The sequence below is a fragment of the Pteropus medius genome, unplaced genomic scaffold, assembly GCF_902729225.1.
Source record: "Pteropus medius unplaced genomic scaffold, Ma_sr-lr_union100, whole genome shotgun sequence".
Classification (NCBI taxonomy): domain Eukaryota; kingdom Metazoa; phylum Chordata; class Mammalia; order Chiroptera; family Pteropodidae; genus Pteropus; species Pteropus medius.
This window is the reverse complement of record NW_024342467.1, coordinates 430024-453362: the sequence shown is the minus strand read 5'-3', so window position 1 is coordinate 453362 and position 23339 is coordinate 430024. Positions and strand designations below refer to the sequence as shown.

At 40.8% G+C, this 23339-nt stretch overlaps 1 protein-coding gene across 1 annotated transcript in view; it reads right to left on the bottom strand.

Annotated features, from left to right (window-relative positions):
- The window catches only part of NXPH1 (neurexophilin 1), a 267195-nt gene extending 259470 nt beyond the window's left edge, over positions 1-7725 (bottom strand). Inside the window, exons 1-2 of the mRNA XM_039862360.1 lie at positions 6592-7725; positions 5534-5697 (exon numbers count right to left, since the gene is read on the bottom strand). Coding sequence (XP_039718294.1) covers positions 5534-5587 — 54 coding nt within the window. The 5' untranslated portion in view covers positions 5588-5697; positions 6592-7725. The remainder of the gene's footprint in view (positions 1-5533; positions 5698-6591) is intronic.
- Positions 7726-23339: the final 15614 nt, after the last annotated feature.

Below are 23339 nucleotides of genomic sequence, written 5' to 3'. Positions count from 1 at the left end.
TATTAATTAAAATAGCAGGACTGTTAAGGCCTTGGAATGAGATCTGAAGCTCCAAAAGGATGTGGTTGCTTTAAGAGAACTTTCCTGAATCGGATCAAAGCCAAGAACTTTCTTTAAAAAAATAAAAAAAAGTAATAATAATAATAGAATGCACACTTCCTAACTCACCACTTGAGAGCAGACAAACTTTCAGATCTTACAGTGGCTTTCTTTATGGACGGAAGAGTGCAAGAAGCATGTTATTCCTTATTCTCAGGATTTCCTTTTGACACTTAATACAAACGCAGCAACATCCAAAGTCACCAAGGGCTCTTCGGATTCCGGATTCCAAGCGAAACTGACAAGCACCTCGGTGTTTAAGGACTGGGCAAAATGGGGAAGCCATCCTTTTGCCAAATTCGTGGCTCCTTCTCTCCCACCCCCTATAAATTCAGAGTACCCTAAAACATTAAATTGCTTATTTGAAAAGGCAATATCCAAATGCTTTCATCACTCAAATGTCCTTTTGAAAATATTGTCAAGGATGGTTATTACCTGGACAATGCTGTCAATTTCTGTAGCCTGCAGAAAATCTTCCCCCAGAAAAGTAGGACATTGGGCACCTATCTCAAAAAAATAAACCAATTTCCCTGCCACCTGATATATTTTTCACCTAGACAACACTTTCATTAGGAGGAAATAGCCTTCAACAATTCAAAGCCAAATAGAAATCAACTTCGCACAAAGAGGAACCACGAACTTAAATGGCTTTCCAGGAGAACAGAGAATACCGCTGAGAAAGTTGGAGCAATTCTGGTTCTCTCCTTCTAATACTGAAGGCAGTTTCCCCGAAGCTATCATTGGAAGGCCCCAGGCCACGATAATCCCTCTTGGAAGTGAGGCAGAAGGGTGACCCACCCAAGCACTTCCTACACACCCAGGGAGCTGCTTTCCTGGTCAATGGAGAGTTGAGCATTTCAGGGAAATGCCCAGCTACACAACTTCTCCTTTTGCAGAGCCCTGGAATATGTCTTGGGACTGATAAATTCTCATGTTGTGCAGCTAGGCCATAGCCTTCAAAATTCTAGGTTTAATCCTATAGCAGGAAAATTGATCTGGAGTAGAGAGTCAGGAAATGCTGTGAGGTAGGGGAATTTTAGTACTACCTCCAAGAACTGGCCTTAATAGAGAACACTGAATAGCCACTCTGAGGTAATGTACTTTTTTTCCTTTTCAAGTATAAGCTCTAATTGACTAAAATTTTCAGTGGGCAACTGGCTTAATTTTCAAAGGATGGGAAATACACATAACTAGTCCAAAGGATAGATATTAGTGTTCGGTCTCCTGCTGCTCCCTGCCCCCTCAGCTTCCACATTACTTAACTGCCTTCATAATGACTGGAATTTACCCAAATGGTCTGGCTTTGAACTAGTGCAGAGGTAATATTCCCTGAATATATTAATCACTCTCTAATCTCTAGTAAACAATTGGTGTGGAACTCATTTTAAGGACACCCTAAATTTGAAAGATAGATTATTCAAAATGGCTTATAAGCCCAAGGTTTAGAAAAAATTTCAATTCTTGTTTATATTTGTGTGTTTTGTTTAAAAAAAAAAAAAAAGCAACCAGATTATTAGCAGTTTTAATTCCTACCAGAACTGATGGGAAGTAAATAGGAGGGTGAGAGCCTCTTCTCATGAGAATAGTGGATGTGTGACTAACTACAATAACATCATTCAACCCTTTACCAGATTCTCTGTACTTGATTTCTGGGTAACTTTTTTGTTGACAAGCCCATTGAGCACTCATTAGACTCAATTCATGATTCTGAGAATTGCCACAGGTGAGCCCCCAAACAAGATATCTCTGCTTCCTGCTGCGAGATGCTCTCCCTGTGGGTCCTGGCCTGTCCCACAGCTTGATCCACTGAGAATAACTCAATTTAGGACCCCCATGCTTCAGAGCCAGAAACTACATTTCCCTAGTTCATTCACTGTGTGCTTCAATTCAGTTAAAATGCTATAGTCCTGTTACCCCCATTATATCATACTGAAATTATCCTGGAATCAGTCCAGAACTGACAGGAGAATAAAAATTGCAGAACTTTTATTTTTAACAAGTATTTTTATGACATAGGTTTCTCTCCTACTGAATTCAAACTTTTAAATCTGTAATACACAATATTCAGTAAACAAGTGATTCTCTTGTCTTTATTTAAAATAATAATAATAACTTCCTTGCAGTTATGGCCAGAATTGGCCTCTTGGTGATTTTTGGGTATCCTAGCTAATATGCTTCAGAATGTAACTTTGCAGACACATTTCTAATTAACTTCCCACTGCAGTACTAAAATAAGCTTCTAGTTTGAAACAGGACATACCCATCTCTCATTAAGCACAAAAAAGATTCAAAATCCTTAATCTAGAACAGGCATGCAAAGAACCCTGAGCCGAGAGACATACCCTGAGAACATTCAACCAAATACAGGCAGGCAATTGTAGCTTAACTATGAAGACCTGATCTGCTAGATAACTCTTTTTCATTTAAAATTTTTCTTTCCAAATTTGAGAGTATTTAAGGTATTTCTCTATAAGCAGAAAACTAAATATTTTTATATAGGGAATACTTAAACAAATCCTGCTTCCTGGGCATAATGTGGTGATTACTCCTTGGGAAACATAACTGGAATTCCAGGAGCTTAAAGGGAAAGGTGTACTGTGGTATCGGCTAGGAGGCAATGCATAAATAGAGTGCTCCCTCACTAAACTTGTGGTGTGAGCTCATAAAGCCGGAATGTTTCTTATTAAACTCCTCTCTGGCTTGTATCAGTTCAAAGGGGGTGGGGGAAATAAAATAAAATAAAATAAAATAATGGTTTTCCCACTCCTGCCTTCTATGAGTGCAACTTGAATCATCTCCTGACAACCTTGCAGTTGCTTGCAAAGGTCTGAGATTTTCCGAGGTGCAGCTACAAATAAATGATAACACAGTTACTGTGTCTCATGTTTAGTAAAATAGATGGAGAAAGAAGCTTTGATCCCTTCTTGGTCTGTCTCATTGCCCTAGAGCTTTAATCAAGGCTCTCCATTTCTTTACTTGCCTAAAACCAAACTGTCTGACTATCCAATTCACCTTTTTAAATTCATTTCCATAATAAAAATCAGCTTCTTGCTCCTCCAGGATAATGGCTCAGAATTCTGCTGGCAAATAACTATGGGATTACAATCCCTGGAAATACTGCCTTGGGTCACAGCCACCAGCCTTTTGTTTTTGTGGTGCTGGTGGATTCTAATCCCCAACGCACAAAACAACTTTAAATAGGAGAGAAAAGAATGGACTTCTAAATCGCTTTCTCTATTTTATTGTTCACATTTGGTATTGTTTTGAGTGAAAGTGGAAAAATTGTCTCCTTTCTCTGTATTGCCAAAAGGCATTCAGGTAATGAAGTCTGTAACTAAACGGTAATTGAATCAGCATAATTTGCACACTAAATGGTTTTCAAATGCTCCCAGTTTACAATTAAAGGAGAATTAATGCGCTTGTTGTTGAGAACGCAGTGCATTAGAATAAATCCAGCACTGTTGTTGTAATGAGTGGAAAACGGTTTAACTGCCAACAAACACATTTAAAATTTAACACAACGTATTGATTTCACTTCTGCATTTGATAGATTATTTTCCGGGATATCGAAATACTTGCTCCAAGCAATAAACTGAACCACAGTCACTAGCCTTTGCCGTGCGTGAGTGCGTGTGTGTGTGTGTGTGTGTGTGTGTGTGTGTGTGTGCGTGCATAGTCCAAGGACATTAAGTAAGTCCGAGGTTCACGTCGTGCGTAAAGGTATGCAGAGGGGAGGGGCAGAAGGGTTTCCAAGATGGAGGGAATGGTTAATATCCTCCCTCTGTAGCCTTCACTTTGCGGCCTTTTCCCTTCCTTTACCTTTTCCTTCTGTATTTCCTCTGGCTAAACTTTTGCCCTCAGTCTCAGGTCTCTCAATGTCAGTATGTTTACTGCTAGACACAGGTTAGGGCAAGAATGATTGAAGATAGGAAATTGGAAGGACACTTTTTTGCATTCCGTCTGCGTTCCAACCAGGTAAGGCACAGACTTCAGTGACAGAGTCAGGAAGGCTGTTCCTTTGGATTGGCTGCCCCGGCTTTCACCTGTTTACCCCAAAGCATCCGGTAGACGAGGACACTGGCGCGCAGCGCCCTCTGGCGTCCGCGACTGCCATGGTCAAGCGATATAGGTGCAGACAGGCAACACGAACGGTTCTTGGATTGAAGCTGATACCCGTTAAAAGCACACACCCTAACATACATATTCACACACACGCATACTTGCACTCATTAATATACACAGAGTTCACACAACTAGCAGCCCTGAGGTCGCATGCACAAGGGCGACGGCTGGGAAATGCTCTCAATTGCAGGGATGGCAACACTTTCCCTCCCAGATTTGGGGGCTCTGAAGCTCTCAGAATTAAGGAACAGCACTCCCTGCCCCATCCCGTTTATCCAGCCCCATCAGAGATCTCAGGCCGCCTCAGCGCTCTTTGCTGCTACTTAGAACCCACGGAGCCCCTCAGTGCGCTCCCGCAGCATGGGTTAATGCGGGGTGGGGGGTGGGGTGGGGGTCTGTGCACAGAGCACAACTTCGCCAGCACGATGCGAGTGTCCCTAGTTCCTCCCTGAAGCTAGACTTGAGAAATTGCAACTTCGTCTTGGTTCTGCGGGGTGCTCACAGCTGCCAATCTACTGCCACCACAATAAAGTGCTCCTCGCCAACCCCCACCTAGGTACAACAACATGCGAAGTCCAGACACCCCTCTACCCCCGGAAAACGGCTCCGGGAGGACTGGGACGTGGTTTTGCTTAACATTCACTTTTTGACAACAAGATCTGCCATTCCCTAGTAAGGATCACGGCACTGGAACTGAGGTTCCGTTATTTGGTGAAAAGGAGAGATTAAGAGATGAAAGTGGACCAGCTACGTATTTGCTGGAGCATCTCTGCCCTAACTATGTGATCTTTGTGATGCTCCTAACTGATGTTAAACTTGTCCTGTCTGAACCCTCCGAGTGAGAGTTATGTGCACATCTCCAAACTTGAGGGGCTAAGTGGTGGGTTCACTTTCAAAGTCACAGACCTGGGTAGATTTGTGCTTCCCCACTCTCCACCTCCATTTCCTTTCGTTTAAACTCTATGGGTGAATCAATGAGAGTTCATGTCCTCCACCCCTCTCTTTGCCCGCTCTTGTCATAAAGCATCCCGCCCCACTATCTCCTCGGTTTCTGGGTGTCTAGGGTGCCCTGGACGCTGTTCAGAATCACACACAGGAGAGGGGGGAACTGAGGCAGGAAATGGGGATGGGAAGGAACCCCGGGAAATCCCGCAGGGATCCGGAGACCAGCTTGCCAAAGTTGTTCCAACACAGTCGCTAAGAACGCTGCTCTCACTGAACTGGCGGTCTCACCCTCCTCCCGCGCGCCCCCAGTTGCCTGGCCTCACGGCCAGGGTGAGATTGCGGGGGCGCGAGATTGGCAGCGACTTACCAAGTAAACGGTGGGCTGCAGGAGGAGAAGCACGTACCAGCAGGCAGCCTGCATCCTCCCGCGTCTCAAACTTCCTCGGCGGTGCCTTCGCTGAGTCTTTGTTCCTTCAAAAACATAGATCCACCTGACATCCACTTTACAGTGCAAGGAGCGCTCTCAGCAGCCTAGATACAAATGAAATTAGACATCCCATGACCACGCGGGCAAGGTTAGGCTTGGCGAACAAGCGGGAAAAGGGGGTCGTGGTGGGTAGGGTGGACCAAAAAACCCGGAGGAGGGGGTTAGGAAAAATTGAAAAGCGAGTAAATCCAGCGCCCAAAACAAGAGAGCGCTCAGTCCGCAGGCAGGCGGGCAGGAGGTTGGGAAGATGAGGGGCTCCTTGCGCCCCTCGCTCCTCGGGTGCGAGTTCCCCCGCTGTGGAGACAAGAGGTGGCAGGGCACAAAGCCGCGTGCAGGCTGGTTCGGAGCCCAAGCGTCTCTGGCAGCAAGACCTGCCCTAGTGTTTGATAGCGGGGCGGCTCGGACTAAAGGCGGCGGCTGGTTCTTTGCCAGCCCTGGCAGTGCTCACACACGTACACACCAGCAGAGAGAAACGGAGAGAAAAAAAAGGAGAGCGAGCGGGAGAGATTGAGCGAGGGGGGTGAGGGAAGAGGAAAGGGTAGGTAAAGCTGACCAAGATTAGGTGCTGGGTATCTCCACACATTTGGCGGGGTGGGGGAAGGGAAACGGAATGTAATTTGCAAACAGGAAAGCCGGGATCAGTTTACCCATTTGAGCTCCCCGCACATACAGAGATAGCGCGGGAGCGGGCGCGCGCACACACACAACACACACACACGCTTGGCGCACACACACACACACTTCTCTGGCTACTTTTTTTTTCTAACCAAGGGGCACAGCCAGTGCTAACTTCTAGAGACGAAGTCTGCCCAGGTCTGTGAGGGTCACCCGCCAAGCGAACTCTGTTCCCCAACCAGTGGCCCTCTCCGCCGTCCCTTCCTGGTGCCCCTCCACTCCGCCCCAAAGTATTCCCTCCGGGGCTGTGAAAGCGTACGTACCACACACGACTGGGGGCGAATCCGGTGAGCAGGGACCGCGCTGGGCAGGCTCCATGGAGGAGCTTACTCGGGCCTGGCGTCTCCAGCTCCCCGGACATGCCCTCCCTGGCGCTTCGTCTCCATGCTCCGGCGCGGACCGGTCCCGCTGCCTTGTCCAGTCTCGGCAGAGTCGGCGTCCCAGTCCGGGTCGCGCTCAGGGTCGGTTCCACGGGAGCCTAGGCTTGGCACAGTTAGATTCACGGTGCAGGAAACTTAAGAGGCAAGAGAGGAAGAGGGAAGGGCAGGGGAAGGAGAGGAAGAAAGGAAGGGAGGGAGAGAGGCGAATGCGCCGGGCTCCTGCGCCGGACGAACCCGGACTGCCGGCGCTGGCTCTGGGACGAGCAGTCCGGGCGCCCAGGTTCCGGAAGCTGCCGAAGGACGATAGAAATGACTTAAGGGGAGGAAACTGGACAAGTCCTCGGAATTTGAACTTGAGAGATAAGACACGAGCCTTTAGGAAGAAAAAAAAAAAGCCACACGGCAGTTGCAGGCAGTCCGAATTTCTGAGAGAAGGGTGGGGTGGAGAAAACCTGGAAGCTCCTGGTGCACGGAGCAGCTGTGCCTCTACCCGCGACACTGGGAAGCCGCGAAGCCGGGAAGCTACTCCCCAGCGGAGTCGCAGGCGCCGTCCGTGGTCCTGCCCAGCCACTGGGGGACGCTCTGGAGAGCGCTGGGGCTCGCGGCGCAGACCGGGTGGTGCTTTCTTCGTAGGTCCGCCTCGGCACGCCTATCTCCCCAACACGGGCAATTACATCGGCGCGTGGGTAAACGATGCCTCAGAGACTAATTGATACCCGGTGTAAATCTCGCTCCCAGGATCTCCGCGGGCTGGGCCCGGGGAGAACTGGCTCCTTCGGTATCTTGGTTGGCCACAGCGCCCCCTCCCCGGGGGGCTTAAGGAGGACTGCGGGCGCCAGAGGAGTGTCGGGGAGCGTAGTGGGGCGGTGCGTAGGGCGGGGATGGGTGCAGAACTGTGCAGGGCTCCCTGGCCTGCCTCCCGCGCGGACGCGAGGCGCCTCAGACCTGTGGCTGCTGGGCCCGAGGCGGGGGCGCTGCGGACCTCCAGCCATTCAGCGTGCGACAGCGGAGAGGACTGGGCGACCTTGTGCACTGACTCCTCGCCACGGGCTGGGCCAAGCGAGAAGCTGAACGGGGTGGGAAAGTGGCTACCGGGTGGTGGAGGGGGACGCAAGGGAAAGGATGCTGTGCCGCCTCCCTCTCTTCTGACATCTCCTACTCAACCAGCGTCTCCCAGTCTTGGCTTCTTTGCTCTGACTCTGGCTGTCTGTCTCTGTCTCTTTCTCAATCTCTCCCTAGCTGTCACTATCTCAGTATATTTTTCTATCTATCTATCTATCTATCTATCTATCTATCTATCTATCTATCTATCTATCTATCTTCCTCTTTCCTCCGGCTTTCTTGTGCTCCAAGACTGTCCTTGGCGTCTTTCTACCTCTGTGTGTGTGTCTCTCTCGGGATTTCTGACTCTTTCCCTATCTCTGTACATGCGTCTCTACTTCATCTCCGCTATTCCCTTTCAACCCTGTTCCCTTTCTTCTCCCCTTTGCCCTCTCCAGCACATAACGCTCAGGCCAGCTTCACTCGTGTCTGGTGAGATCCCTTCCGGTGCCGGTGCCTTCGGCTGCCAGCGCCTCCTCAGCGTGCCCAGACTCAGTCCACAAGTCCGAGAGCAGCTGAGGGCATTTTTCTTCCCCCTACTTTGCCTGTTACCTCTCTAAGCCTGCTCTTCACCAGAGCCTGGCCCTGAATGGTGCACACTTTGAAGAATGACAATTCAATATTAACCTGTAAGAGCTGGATTGAAATTTATCTCAGGGGCCTGAGCTGGTGTGGTCAAAATAGAATTGTGATTTTTAATTAGTCTCAACGAGTCTTTTTCCTAGAGCATGGTTATTGGACACTTCCTGCTCTGTGGTTTTTGCTCTGGTCAGCCTGGGGCCCAGATACAATGTATGCTCTACACAAGAGGTTTGGGGGGAACCACAGGCTGAGTTCCCGTAGGGAACTCTCCTAACCTCTCATCTCCCAACACAGCAGTAACAATCAGCAGAACCACCCTTTTCTGGAGCCAAATGGAGGAGTCCACTGAGACCTTTGCCTGGAATCAGACCTTCAATTTAGATCCCCACTGTAGGACATACCTGACAGGCATTTTGAGGCCTACACTCTCCTTTCCAGCTAAAAATAGCTCTTTAAAGAGCAAGCAATTCTAATCTCAAAGTTGTACTCGGTGCTGTGACCTCTTGGAATTCAGTGGGGCATATGCAGAGTAAGGCAGTGAACACATTTTCTAATTGGGACTCTGAAAAATGCACTTTAGAAAAAGTACACATTTATATATAGCATCGCTGCAATGTTATCTTGGCTATCTTCACTTACCAGCTCTTAAAAAGTTTAAAGAAGAAAAACAAATGTCTCAGGGCACTCATATCTGAGGCTGAAGCGTAAAAGTAAGGAAGGCAAGGGAAGTTTTGTCCAATTCCACCCTCTAGGATTTAGGAGGCCATCCTAAAATTGATCCCCATTTGTATAAGCTCCCAGGCCCTTCCCGGCTTGAGTATGGAGTGGGAGTCAATGTTGCTTGCCTCTACCCAGATGCCCAAGTACACTGCTATCAGATCTGAACTTGCATTTGACCTTTGGGAAAAGTGAGAAGAATCAGGCCAGCTTTGGGCTATACCACATTCTTTTCTAAACCTGACTTCAAAAAGTCTACCTCCAGTGCCATTTAGCCTTAAAAAAATTACTTCTTCTGAAATAGAAAGGCGATCAAGGACCTTAAAATCTCTGTCTGAATGGGACTGATTATTTAAGAAAAGCACCACAGGCACCTAGTAATGGGAACTGGCCTGACACTTTGTTCTATGACACAGGGTGCCAAAGAGCTTTTTATGATAATGACCTGAGACCTTCTGCCCAGACATTCAACTCTTACCAGATCCTGTGAGACACTTGACCTAGGATATAAAAGGGCAGTGAAATGTCATTTGTTTCTTTTTAGTATCTTTGCAGGAGTCTTCATTTCCTGTAGTAGTCAATCAGAAAAGGATGCTAAGCTGTTACACTGAAAAACTTAATTACTGTTTATGCCAAATGTAATTTTAATGATGTAATAGTTGGGGATGGCTTATTCACCTCTTTTTTTTCCTATCATTTGCTTTAAAAAGAACTAAAAACAATAAGGGCATGATTCTTATACATTCTTCTGTTGAAAGTATTACCCTACTCTAAAATACACTCTTGTAATACATCTGCAATCAGCCTTACCGGGATAACAAAAGTGTGATTATCTTTAAGAAGAATAGTATTCATATCAATTTTTTAGTTTTTACTCATGTTGAGAATTCTTTCAGAAATCACTCTCCAAATTTTGTGTATGGTGCAACTCAATACACATATAAACTTAGCATGAATGATAACCACAGTAAAACGCAGTCCTCTGTTCTCTGCTTTTCCCCAAGTCTATCTGATCTGATCTGAAGTGAATAGTATAAAGCAATAATATATATTTCTCTCCAGGAAATATACATTTTAAAAGAATTTAAATGGGCTGACTTGAAAAGGAAGCATTGATAGTAAACAATATTCCTGAAAACCAGAAGAAATTTAAATTAGAATTCATCTGAAATATACTGATAATTCTAACTGTAATTAGCCGTTTTGGTTGATTTGGTTTGGTTCATTTGTATGATTCTCTTTTTCTGAAGGGGAGAAGGAGGGCAGAAGTTAAAAGTTTGAGTTATTTGGGGGCTTGGGAGAAGAGAAAAAGAAAGAGCTTAAGTCTGAGTTCTATAAAATTCTGTCCTAAAATGAATCTATCTTAAAATGCATGAATGCCATCATCTTTTACCCAAAATCCAAGGGGAAACAGAAAGACTGTTGTTATGAAGCACCCAGCTGTGGTCTTTGTTAAGTTTCAGGGCAAATTGTATCACTTTGTACATAGTACTGCTTAGTACCTATTTTCTTCTCCTAAAAGTAGCAAAAAACTTACAAAGCATGTATTGTCCTTCTGTCTTGACTTCAGTATAACCTGGTATTTGCCTGTTGTAGGACCTTGGGTAAGTGCCTGAAGATTCCCCTGGCCCCAGAACCTTCCCCTATATAATGAGGAAAAAAGGTTCGATGATGTCTAAAGTCTCTTCTAATTCTAAAATTCCTTCATTCTAAGTTTCTATGATTAAATGTGAAGTCATCTCCGGTTTAAAAACCTTACCGAATTCACACATAGCAATTGTAAACTGCATTATAATTTCCAAAGATATCAACAATTTAAAAGAAGATATTTTGTTCAGTGCATTTTTAAGATTTTAAATCAACTATTTTTATGGGTTTGAACCAAGGGCCTTTTTGTGTATTTCTTCTCTGCTCCACCCTCATAACCTCTCTTCTTCGTTAAGAGTTGATTCAGTTGTATTAATTATACCATTTTTTATATAAATAATTTGTAAATGTTTTTAGCGTCATTGATTTATGAGAATCTACACTCACAGTGGCATCCTTATTATACTTGTGAATACTTGTTTTTTAAAAAAGGGGGCCAAATCCATTTTTACTACTTTTGCAAAATTCTTAAATGTCATTCAAGACAACTGAAAAACCCCCTGATCCCTCTACACTACAAGCTTTTTGTTCGTGGAAAGAAGGAAGTATCATTTGCAAAGTGATTTAGTATTTGAATGTAGTAGAACTTGGTTAGTAACTATAAAGCATGTGTGCTAAATTACCTTTACAAGAATGCTTTAATAACAAGATCACTGGACTAGAGAGGAAAAATAGCCGTCAAGCTCTGGGGGGAAAAAAAAAAGTAAAGGGAACCCAAAAGCTTCATGTGAAGGCATTTCCTTTTTTAGAGGTAATTTATGTGCTCAGTCTTTGTATCCATATTTCATTTATTCTGCTAGGTGAAGACAGAGGGTTCTCAAAGGTAGGGTAGTTTCAATTATACTTACAAACTTCGAAAAGAGAATGAGCACAATAAGAGAAATGGAAGAAAGTCAGCATTAAAAAGGCAGTTGAATGTAAAAGATGGGAAGATTGGGGCCATTGCCCACAAATCATAATTTAAATTTTTAAAAATATTGTAAATATTTGCAAATCTTTGCATTATAATCTAATTACAGAAATTCTTCATGGTGGTTCCTGCAGGGATTATTAATTGACCATCCCCTGAAGCAGAATCACTAAAGACAAAGAACTAGATGACCAATGTTCTGTTAACAAAGCAAAATACAGTATATGCTTTGAGCCAGAAAAAAAATACTGGGACTCTGAACTATGTAAGGATGGAAGAAATTATGAGGACAAAGGCTGCAAGCTCTGTGGTTATCTGAAAACTGAAAATGAATCTGCAAATACATATTTCATCTCCATAAACTAAAGTACCTGAATATTCTGAAAAATACATGTTTTTCCAGCATTTATCCTGATCTGGCAATAGTAAGACAACTTTGAAACAAGATGATTTATACAGGCAGGGAACAAATGGCTGCTTCAACCCAAATATCAGAATGATAAGAATGTCTGCGATTAGACATCTTTTAAATAAGAGCTATCACAAGGATGCAACAACCCTCTCAATTTTCCTTTTTAACATCAACTTAATGAAAACAACTACGCCAAACTTTCACCATAATTAACTTCAAGGATGATGTCTTAAAAATCACATAGTATTACATTTTTCTACCTTTTCCGGCTCTAATAATAAAACACTTTTGATAAAATTCAAAGCAAAATGACCTAATATTAAATTTTGCATTAAACTGGTGGTAATTTCTCAAAGTGCCACAGTGTTTGATAGGATAATAATGATTACCATTTACTGAGTGCCAAGCACATGCCAAGAACCACAACTTGGCTTTTATTTACATTATCCTACAGTCTCCCTAGAGATTCTCTGAGCATTAGTCTGCAATTTTGTTTTTTTTAAGTTTATTTAATTTATTTTTATATATTTTTATTTTTCAATTACAGTTGACATTAGATATTATTTTATATTAGTTTCTGGTATACAGCATAGTTGTTAGACATTTAAATAACTTACAAAGTGACACCCGCCCCCTCAATTAGTCTAGTACCCACCTGGCACCATACATAGTTATTACAATTTTATTGACTATATTTCTTGTGCTATATTTTACATCCTCATGACTATTCTGTAACTACAATTTGTTCTTCTTAACCCGTCACCTTTTTTCACACAGCCCCTTCCTTCACACTTATTCTTCATCAACGCCACCTTAAATCTGAGTCTTTGGACCATTCATTCCCTCTTTCTCCTTCTTTTAATTCTGTTCTCTATTTTAGTTTTAGTACCACCATTCTCTCTTCAAATTTTCCAACTAACCCTCTAACCATTCCTTCTCAGATCATCTATTTACTCATCATACATTAAGCATTTGTGCTTCTCAGGGCTTCATCGGTAACTCTCTTTCCCTCTTTTCACTCTGACCAGACAATCCTTTCTCCTTTCATGGTTTTATCTATTACACGCAATGACCAAAAAGTTCTTAAGACCAGCTCTGATATTTTTCTTGGCCCAACTATTCAATTGTCTGTATGTCTACTTAGATGACCTAAAATACCTAGAAATAATATGCCTAAACTGAATACATTATATCTTTACATTACATACATGTTCTGTTAGTTGGTGTAATAAAAATAGATTCTAGAGTTCTCTACATGTAATATAAAATTACACATCAAAAATAAATTGCTAATACCTCTCAATTTTTCACCTATTTCTCATCCCTCCTTTTTTTCTCTGTTCCTGCTACTAGTACTGACTCAGGCTCAGATCATCAGTTACCTGGTCTATAGCAATGGTCTTCTAACTGATGTCCCCCCTTTCAGCTTCTACCTCCATACAGATGCCCTCCTCGGTGCCACCTGAATGATAGACTAAAATAAAAATGTGTTCACATCACATACTTGTTTAAATCTCTTCACGATTTCCCATTGCTTGCAGAATCAAGTCAAACTCCTTAGCTCAGCACAGAAGACTGCTTCTGAGCAGGTTTCTGTCCACTCCATCATCATCTCCTGCCTCCTGGCCTCTGCTTCACTGCATACTTCACATTCATCAGGTACGAGATCCATCAGGTACAGCTTCCAACACACAACTGCATGTCTCAACTTGAGATCTCTGCACCTTCTTTCCTTTTCTTTGAATCCTCTCAACTCAACCTCTAGGTGAACTCCTGATTTTTTTTACAAACTTCTGCTCAGAGATCACTCTTATCCTCCCTACTTTTCTCGAAGATTTGTGCACTAAAACATATTACTAAATTATTTACACCATGCTGTTTATACTTTTGTCTTCTCTATTGAACTGTCATTCAGTTTTATGCCCTTTCCCTCATCTTGAACTAGATTGAGCTGAACATTTAGCCACACTTGAGAAGTATAATGTTCCAAGAACAGCCTAGTGTATCTCTGGCAAGGGAGTATATCAGAGACTCTAGAATAGCAAGTCTTCATCTATGAAGTGCTTACATAATGCATAATTGCAAAAAAAAGTTTTCAGGCAAATCTCAGACCAGTGAAATGAGCAAAAGGAACAGGACCAGAATGGGAAGCTAAGGCCAGTAAGGTCTCTTACCCCAAAATACATTCAAAGATTCAGAATCAGGAGCTGAATGAGAAATCTGGCCTAAATGGGTTACTCAGTGACTGATTGAGAAATCCCCCTTACTTCCAGGGCCAAGTGTACCTTGGTACTAAAAAGTCCCCCAATGTCCCTAAGTTCTAGCTTTATTCTGCACAGGTATACCTCAAATCCTGTCTCGAATTTCAGTTGTTTTCCCCTTATTAATATCTTACACAAAGATTTATCACAATCAGACCCTGCCTTATCCCTTCTGCCTTGAGGACCAGGTGAAATTGAGAAGGGGATTGGGAGAGAGGAGATCAAGAAAAGAACATGAACACCCTTATCATAACTGCCACCAACTCGGAAAATGGGGTCAACCCATAGAAAAACAGGCCATATATGGTTCTGAGCTTCTAAATGAGTGAGTGAGTGAGTGAGTGAGTGTGTGTGTGTATGTGTGTGTGTGTGTGTGTGTGTGTGTGTGTGTGTGTGTGAGGAAGAACTGTGAGGCCTTTGGTCAAGGAAAAACACTAGCACTTTTTCCTATCACAATTAACCACCTAATAGACACCAGCAACTCCTGCTTCATGATCTCCAAGGTCCCATTAGCCTGCCTTGAATCATGTTTCCACCCATCCATTGACAGAACTCAAAAGTAGCCTATCACCTACATTTAACTAAATTCAATGGCCATTCTCAATTTTTGTATCATCGACTCCCCACAAAACCATCTTCTCCAGGTGTCTTTCCTACCTCTCTGACATTTCCTTCTTGTCTCCTATGCTGGCTCTTCCTACTAACTTTCCCAAGGCTGTCAATTTTCTACCTGTCAAGCTTTTCCCTTTGATCTAAACTGCAGTCCAATATCTTCAGTCCCTGGAGGGCATTTTCATTCCAATGGCCTACTGTTGTCTGACATACAATGTTTAAGAGTAAACTCATCAATACACCCAACACCCCCCCAACACATGCACATGTTCCTATTCACAGATAACTCGTTTCATTATTTGCTCCCAAATTTTCTTCGCACATACCCTGTAAACCTCTGAATTCAATCTCATTATTTTTGTGTGTATCTCATAGACTAGTAAGACACATTATCTTGTCATACCTTCCTTCAGAACATCTCTTGCATCCACCTTCTTGCCACCACTCTAGACCAGGTCTTCATTATCTTATATCTGCACAGCTACCTTCTAATTGGTTTTCCTGGCTATAGTCTTTCTCTATTCCCATTAATCCCACTACTACAAATACCATAATGGTACAGACTATGTCTTTCTTATTCACCCTTGTGCTCCCAGAACCTAATGTTATGCCTAGCACGTAGCAGATGGTATATGCTCAATAAATATTTGCCTGACACATGGATCAATTCCATATACCATCTAAAGATTATTTCTTAAACAATATATTTTCCCAATTTCATTGCAAAAACAAAAACAAACAAACAAACAAAACTCCTCTTATTTCTTTTATCTTCTCATGTCTAAATCAGGGCTATTTTTTTTTAAGAAACCATTCAGAAACATGGTAAGTAACACAGAAACTCACAGCTTCTGTGCTTGAATCTAGGGTAGAATGCTTAAATTCACAATTCTAGCCTTCTCCTCCCTACCTCCTTTCCTCCATTCTAACCTATGCAATCCTAGAGCTAGTAACTGTCTAGGATACCCTAAGACAGTAGTTTTCAAACCTTAGTTTTCTTAATTTTCTTTTACCTAGAGGGTTTATTAAAATGCATATTACCAGGCACCACTTTTAATTATGATTTATTGATCCGGGCTTTGACCCTGAAAAGGATGCATTATAACAAGCATCCAGGTAATCCTGAAGAACACTGTCGGGATACACTTTGAGGAACTTTACCCTAGAAGGTGATGGAATGCAATTTAAAAACCTTATCTCACAGGATTACATCTAAACCTCTTATGGTAGCAATTAAGGTCTGTCAAAGTGGAGTATTCATCTTACCCATCAAGATTTAATACCACAGTGCTCCCAAGAAAATTTGCTCCAGCTTATTGCCCTAATATTTCCCAATAATACTAGACTTAATTCAAACCTTAAATTCTTTCTTATGCTGTGCTGCTCTCCCTAACTGGAATGCCTTTCTCTGTTACTTTGTTTTCCTCTAAATCTCTCCAAATCTAGTCATTATTCATTATCTAGATCAAAGCCTTTCTCCCAGAAGCTTCCCCATACATCTATCCATCCATCCGCCCATTTAATCAATACAAATTTATTGAATGAGTAATGGTTCTAAGTTCTGTAAATACAGCCGTGAACAAATAAACACAAATCCTTGTCCTTAGGGAGTTTATATTCTAGTGAAGAAAGACTGACAGTAAATAAATTATAAGTCAAATATATTTAGAAAGTTAGGTGGTGATGAGTTATTCTATGGGAAAAATAAAAAAGAGAAGAGATAGAGAATTACTTGAAAATGTCGAAGCAGTTTTAAATGACATGGTTGGGAAGGCCTCATGAGAAGAAGACAATTGGGTAAAAATGTGGAGAGGAGAGGGTAAGCCATGTGGATATCCTGAGTAAGAGCTTTCCAGACAGAAGGAATGGCAAGTGAAAAAAGCTGAACAGGAGTACACCTCGTGTATCAGAGGAACAGCATAAATACCAATGAGTCTGGGAGAGAGTAAGCCAAGAAGAGGTAGCAAAGGGATGAGGTCAGAATTGAAAGACTGAGTAGTATCTGATCGTCATTGGAAGAACTTGGCTTCATAAGTCCTTACAGTATGCCCTTACTGTGAGCAAAGGAGTGATACATCTGACTCACATTTTAATAGAATTATTCTGTGGGGAAAGAGCAGAAGCAGGAAGAACAGTTGTGAGATCATTGCAATAATCCAAGCAAGAGACATGATAATGACTTGATGACATGGATTTGGGGAGAAGTGGTGAGAAGTGTACTAATTCTGGGTATTTTCTGAAGAAAGAGATGATAGAATTTGCTGATGATTTCAATATGGAAGGTGATAGACATTGTTGTCTCCAAGATTTTTGCCCTGAGTATCCTGATTAATATGAGGAGGACTCTGAGAAAAGAAGTTAAACAGAGGGAAAGGAGAAATAATAGCTGAGTTTGAGACATGTTGACATGTTAAGTTTAAGATGTATGTTAGACATCCACGTGAACATATTGAGCATTATGAGTCAAGGATTCAAGGGAAATGTTTGGGCTGAAAATATAAATTTAGATATTATTTAGATGTTATTAGCATATAAATGATATTTAAAGATATGAGATCATCAGAAGGACCTGTGAGCACTTCATAGTTAAGAGTTCGAGAGCGGAGTGGACCCAGCAAAGGAGACAGAAGCACTCACTGATGTAGGAGGAAGCCAAGAAAGAGAAGTGGGCAACACAAACAAATGCTTTGATAAGTCTAATAAGATTGGAAATGACCACTGAACTTAGAAATATGGATGTCTTTGGTGACTTTGATAAGAACAGTGTCAGTGGGTGGATAAAAGGGAAGCTAAATGCAATAGATTTGAGGGGGAAAAAAAAGAGAGAGAGTATATACACAGTAAGTATTGACCACTCTTTCAAGATGTTCTTTCATACTCTTAATTTCCTTCTCCCTGGGTCTCTGTACCATTTGTACCAGTCTGCTCATTTCAACATTTTATCATATTTTACTCTCAATGATACTTAACTCCTTATTATGTTTACATATTTTTTCCCACTAATTTGAAAGTTCTTAGTGGAGAGAACCAATATGTCCTTTTACATCTGCAACCCCCTTCCCAATTCAGTGCTTTGCACAATTCTGTGCCTATAGAGAGTCTTCAAAAATACATGATGTGCTAAATACATATTTCTCTAATGACATTCACTCTCTGCCCCTTTTTCTAGCTCTTGTGCCTCATTATAACTTTAAGCAGCCAATAGGTAAAATTTCTGTTCCTCAATTTTACCTTTAAGCTCTTTCTTAAAATAGTCTTATCTGAAATGTATCTTTTTAGTATTTTCTTGTATAGCCCTCTGCTTTAGTCATGAGAGTTTATTGACCATTTCCTGAAAAGAAGATGCTTATTTTTACCTCTCATTTTAGTTATGATATTCTTCCTGTTTGGAAATTTCTCCTCTAACTCAAGAGCTTTTCCCTTTTCAAAAACTAACCAAGAAAAAACTCTAATCTCGTCTTTGGTACTCTTTAACATATAGTTACTCTAGATTTTAGGCTTGTCATCTGTACCTCAATATCATTTTTTATACCACATATTGGATTCAAAAATTTTAATTTTCTATACCTTCTACTAAAAAAACAAAAACAAAAAAACCTTAGACCAAACTTAGCACTTTTTGTGCTATCCATCAAATAGCACTTTCAGGACTGATAAAAATCAAATGAGAAAATGAGAAACAAAATATTACTACATATGAAGATATTTAATGGAGGATAATACATAATAAAATGAATAAATAAATGATGGATGGATAGCTGGATGGATGGATGGATGGACAGATGGAAAAATGAATAGATAGATTAAAAGGGATTCACATTGTATAGTTATTTCATACATCATACATCATCTTTTTTAATCCTCTTAAGAGCTATAGGATGTGAGTAGTAAACATTTTATAAGACTATAATGAAAGAGTCTTAAAGAGGTTGACCTGCGCAAGGTTATTCCAGGACACTGGAAACCAAATCTCTGAGTCTAGAACACAGTGCTTTCCTCTTTCTACTTTGGTTGTTTCCTGAATAAAAACATAAAACCACTTAAAACCTAATTCAAAGCTATTTCCAAGTCTTTTTTACTTAGAATTGAATTCGAGTTTTGCCGAATTTGTTTTTCAATGAATTTGGTAGTTCTTTAATTCTATTCTTTTCCTCTTTAATAACATATGAACTAGTAATCTCACAATTGGTTTGATCACTTAACTTAAAAAAAAAGTCAACAAAACAAAATTTGAGATTCTTGAACAACTCTCTTTGTTTTTGATTCTTTATATATAGAAAACTTTGTCGAGCTACCACTGACACGCAAACAGTAATAGTTTATAAGTTAGAGTTTCTGAAAATCGGGATAAAAAATGTTCTCTGGGAATACATTTCCTCCTTGGAATAGATTTCTTTCTGCCACAAGACTTTTCCTCTCAAATTTCTAATCTTAAGAGAACAAAAGAATTATTGAGCCTATGTGAACTCCACACCTCAGTTATATTTTAAAAGATATTTTATTTACTTCCTCAGTTTGGGAACTCTGAATTTTGAAAGCTTTCCTAACCCTCTCAGGTCATTGGGACACCATTAGAGATCTGAGTGCATAATTTACTAACAGGTATCCCAACATGATTCAAGGCTAACAACAAAAGTCTGACAATCTTATTTGCTTTACTTTTGGTCATGGGTTCTAAGGGAAAAAAATCTTAAAAATGTAAGTTATATGGCAACACATAATGCTATAAAGGAAATATATTCTCTACTGAGGAGGACTAACTAGTTAAAGCAGCCAAGGCGTTCACTCAGCATCCCAAGTGCCAACCCAGGGTGCCTTCAGTCTGTAACTCATCTGTCCCAAAACTTGAGGTTACATTGAGATCTTCAGATGAGATGTGTATAAAACCGAAGTGCTATTTTTGAATTTTTAAAATTATCTTTGATAAAAGAATATAAAACTGGGATTGAAACACTAAGTATAAGCTTCCTTCATTTTCAAAAAGAGAATAGAAATATAATAATAATTAACCTTGTGTACTACTTTCTTTTTTGCCAAATCTTAATTGACTTCCAGAAAGTGAATACTTGGAATTAAAATAAACCAAAAAAAAAAGAAAAAAAAACAGCCTCAATAAATGATTGATTTTGAAATAAATCTTCCTGTTGAAGAATGAAGATGAAACATGAAAAATATCAGCTTATGCAGTAGACATTTCTTCTCTTTTTTACAACATGAGCAAATGAAGGATAAAGGAACAGCCTTCACCTTTCATCATATGCCCTGCTATGTATGCTCCAAGATTTACAGTGACCCTTTAAATTTAAAAAGAAAAAAAAAAAGTACACAAAATAAGAAAACTGTCAGTCACTGGAGAGGTGACTATCATTGTATTTTCATGTGGATGGTTTACAACAAGTTGATGACTGTTAATCAAACTAAGACCATGACTTTGAGGATCAACAAAATTGAAAATGGGAGTATCCAAACAAAAGGATGTTGTTTCTCCAGTGTAATTTGTTTTGAAAAGTTATTGCCCAATGATCACTGCATAAACTCTACTTCACGCATGACAAAACTGCACTCGGATTTTTAGTGAGCGAAGCCATAGTCAGAAGAGAAAGAAATCTGATCATTTGCATCATTTCAATGTAAAATTTCATACTCTTCTTGATTCTGGCAGTGGTGTGACTTGTAAAGAGCTCTAATTGTGGTCAATTATTACAGTCCTCCAACGCCACCTAGTGTTCCAAATATTGCTGTAGCCCAGCTAACCTATTAAACCAACCTAATTTTTTACAAAGGTATTCATTCATACATCCTAAGTAAAAGGAAACAGGAAAACTTCATAGCTTGATTTTGAAATCTTATGGTCAAGACATTTTCTCTTTTTTTCCCTTAATAGTTTTAAATTGCTGAAGAGCTCTCATCATTTTTGTTGTACTAAAAGTCTTTCACATCTTTGAGGTTCATTCCCATTGAAAAATGCCTAATTACCATTGCTTCCTGGTGAACTGATGAAATTGTAAGGTTGACCCCGTTTTTGCTAAAAGGTAAGTTACTTCATAATTGATTCATTTTAGTATCTCCAAGTGCAAGGTCTATACATATAAGTGCTGAGTTTGCAGAAACAGCCAAGGAAACATGGAAACAAAGTATGATCATTGAATACCCGATTTTTGTGAAATGACTTAAAAATGGTTGAAGACACACTTAGGATCTTGTTATTAGAAATAATGGTCACCAAGAAGGTTAAGGTAAGTGGAGCTACTCCCCCATATTCTCATTACCAAGAATTATAATGAAAGCATGTTTCAGATCAAATTATGCCACACATGTAGGCATTAATAAATATTTAATAACAAGCAAGTAGAAAACTGTTCATATGATGTATTCTGTAAGTTTAACAAAGTCCCAGCTCTCTTCTTTTTAGTACTCAAAAAATTACCTTGACAAAAGATTTGCTAGATATGTCAACATCTTGAGTCAAAGCTTTGTTATATTATGATCAGCATCAGGCAACCAGAAATCATCCTAATGATTGTACACAGGACCACTTAGAGTTAAAGCTTTAGGTACTATCCTTATGGTAAAAGCTGTAGATCTCTAATTTTTTATGATAATTACTGAAAATAATTTTGTCATATAGAAGAAAGGAGGTGTTAAAAAATGACCCACTCCAAGTGTCAAATATGTTAGGTATGTCACAGTATAACACCAACTAAGAAAAAATATAACACATTGTTCTTCTTGAACACACATGGGAATAAGATGGTCTCTATATGTCTTGATGAAATATCCTATTATTCTTGTTCTGGTTTTTTCATTCTCAAATCTCTTTATCAAAGTAATCCAACAACCAGAAAGATGTCTTTGCTTCTAGATAAGTGCTAGGATTGGGTGAGATAAAAAGCATTGTGTAAGGAAATAGAATTGCAGTCTGGATCTTTCAAATCCTGATACGCAGCAGGGTAATAAACTGGCTTAGTCTGTTCATGGAAAAGCCAACATTGCTGTGCAATTCTAGTCAGGTAACAAAGGAGGAAGGAGAAAGCTCATCATTTAGGTTTAAATGGCCTCCCCACACACACACACACCGCCACCCATTTCCAGTCAAGTCAATGAATGGAGAAGAATCTAGGTTTCCTGTAATAACTGCTTCAATATTTTCACTTATAAAATATGAATGGGAGTAGAAATGTAGCACAGGCATTTGATGCTCAAGGGGAGATGTGATATCACCTTGTACTCAATTTCTAAATAAATACTTCAAAAGGGACATTTGTTTTGACTTTTGTACCAAATAAAATTTACAATATTTTATGACATTAACAAATTTATGACTTGATAAATTGTTTCTAAATATATCATTTCAATATATTAGGAGATACATCCAAGCTAAAATAGTTCTCACCTATAACTGAATTGCTCCCTGTGACTTAAAAAAATGGCATAAGGTTCACAGGTGCCTAAATATGTCCCCACTCTCTCAGTGAAGTGCCATCTTCCCTTCTTGCTGAACCTCACATTCTCAACTTGAAGTCAGTGCTCTGATTTAGATAACCTAAAGGAATAGGTTCTCAGTGTTAAATCCTACAAGCAGAGGTGGTAAACACTCTAAAAATACATGTAACATATTGTGAATTTCTGTATATATACCTTCTTTTCTTTTTGTTTTTTGTTTTTTTTTTTCCTGTAAGGTGCGTTTCACAGCTTTAATTAGATGCTGGAGAGTATCTCTGCTCTTACTCAAAAGAGTTAATGAGCACTGCTCACAGGCTTTAACTAGCCTCTTCCAATTATCTTATTATTATGGATTTATCAGAGTAGCCAATTTTCCTGACAGGACTCAGAGAATTCATGAGGAGGTTAGATCTTTTGCAGGTAAGTGCAGCCTTGCATGACTCAGGCCTAAAGTGTCAGTTCTGTGATGAGAATCCATGTTTGACAGAGCATGGGCTCTGGGATGAGGCAGGTCTGGGGCTACAAGCCTGCTTTGTCCCTCATTCGGTGTGTAACTGTGGTCTGAGCCACCAGGACCCGCTGCCTGCATCCCTGCCTTAGCCTACTGACTGCTTCTTGCCCTTTCTTAGTCTGCTCTCAGTCAGCAGCCAGAGCCGTCCCATCCCTTACACTGTGCTCTCATCACCTCACTTCTCTGCCCGTCTTCTCACAATTTCCCAAGTCAGCCAACAGGAAAGGCAGAGAGGTAAAACGACCCACAGGCCCTGCATCACCTCCTTACCTTCTTCTCTTGTCCTCAGGTTCTCTTCTCCAGCTGCTGTACCTCAGACCTAGGCACATCTCTGCCTAAGCTTCAAGACCTTTCCAGCTCCTGCTGCCTAGAACGTGCTTCTCCTAAATACCCTCCTTACAGTCTACTCCCTTGGTGCCTTCAGGTCTCTACTCC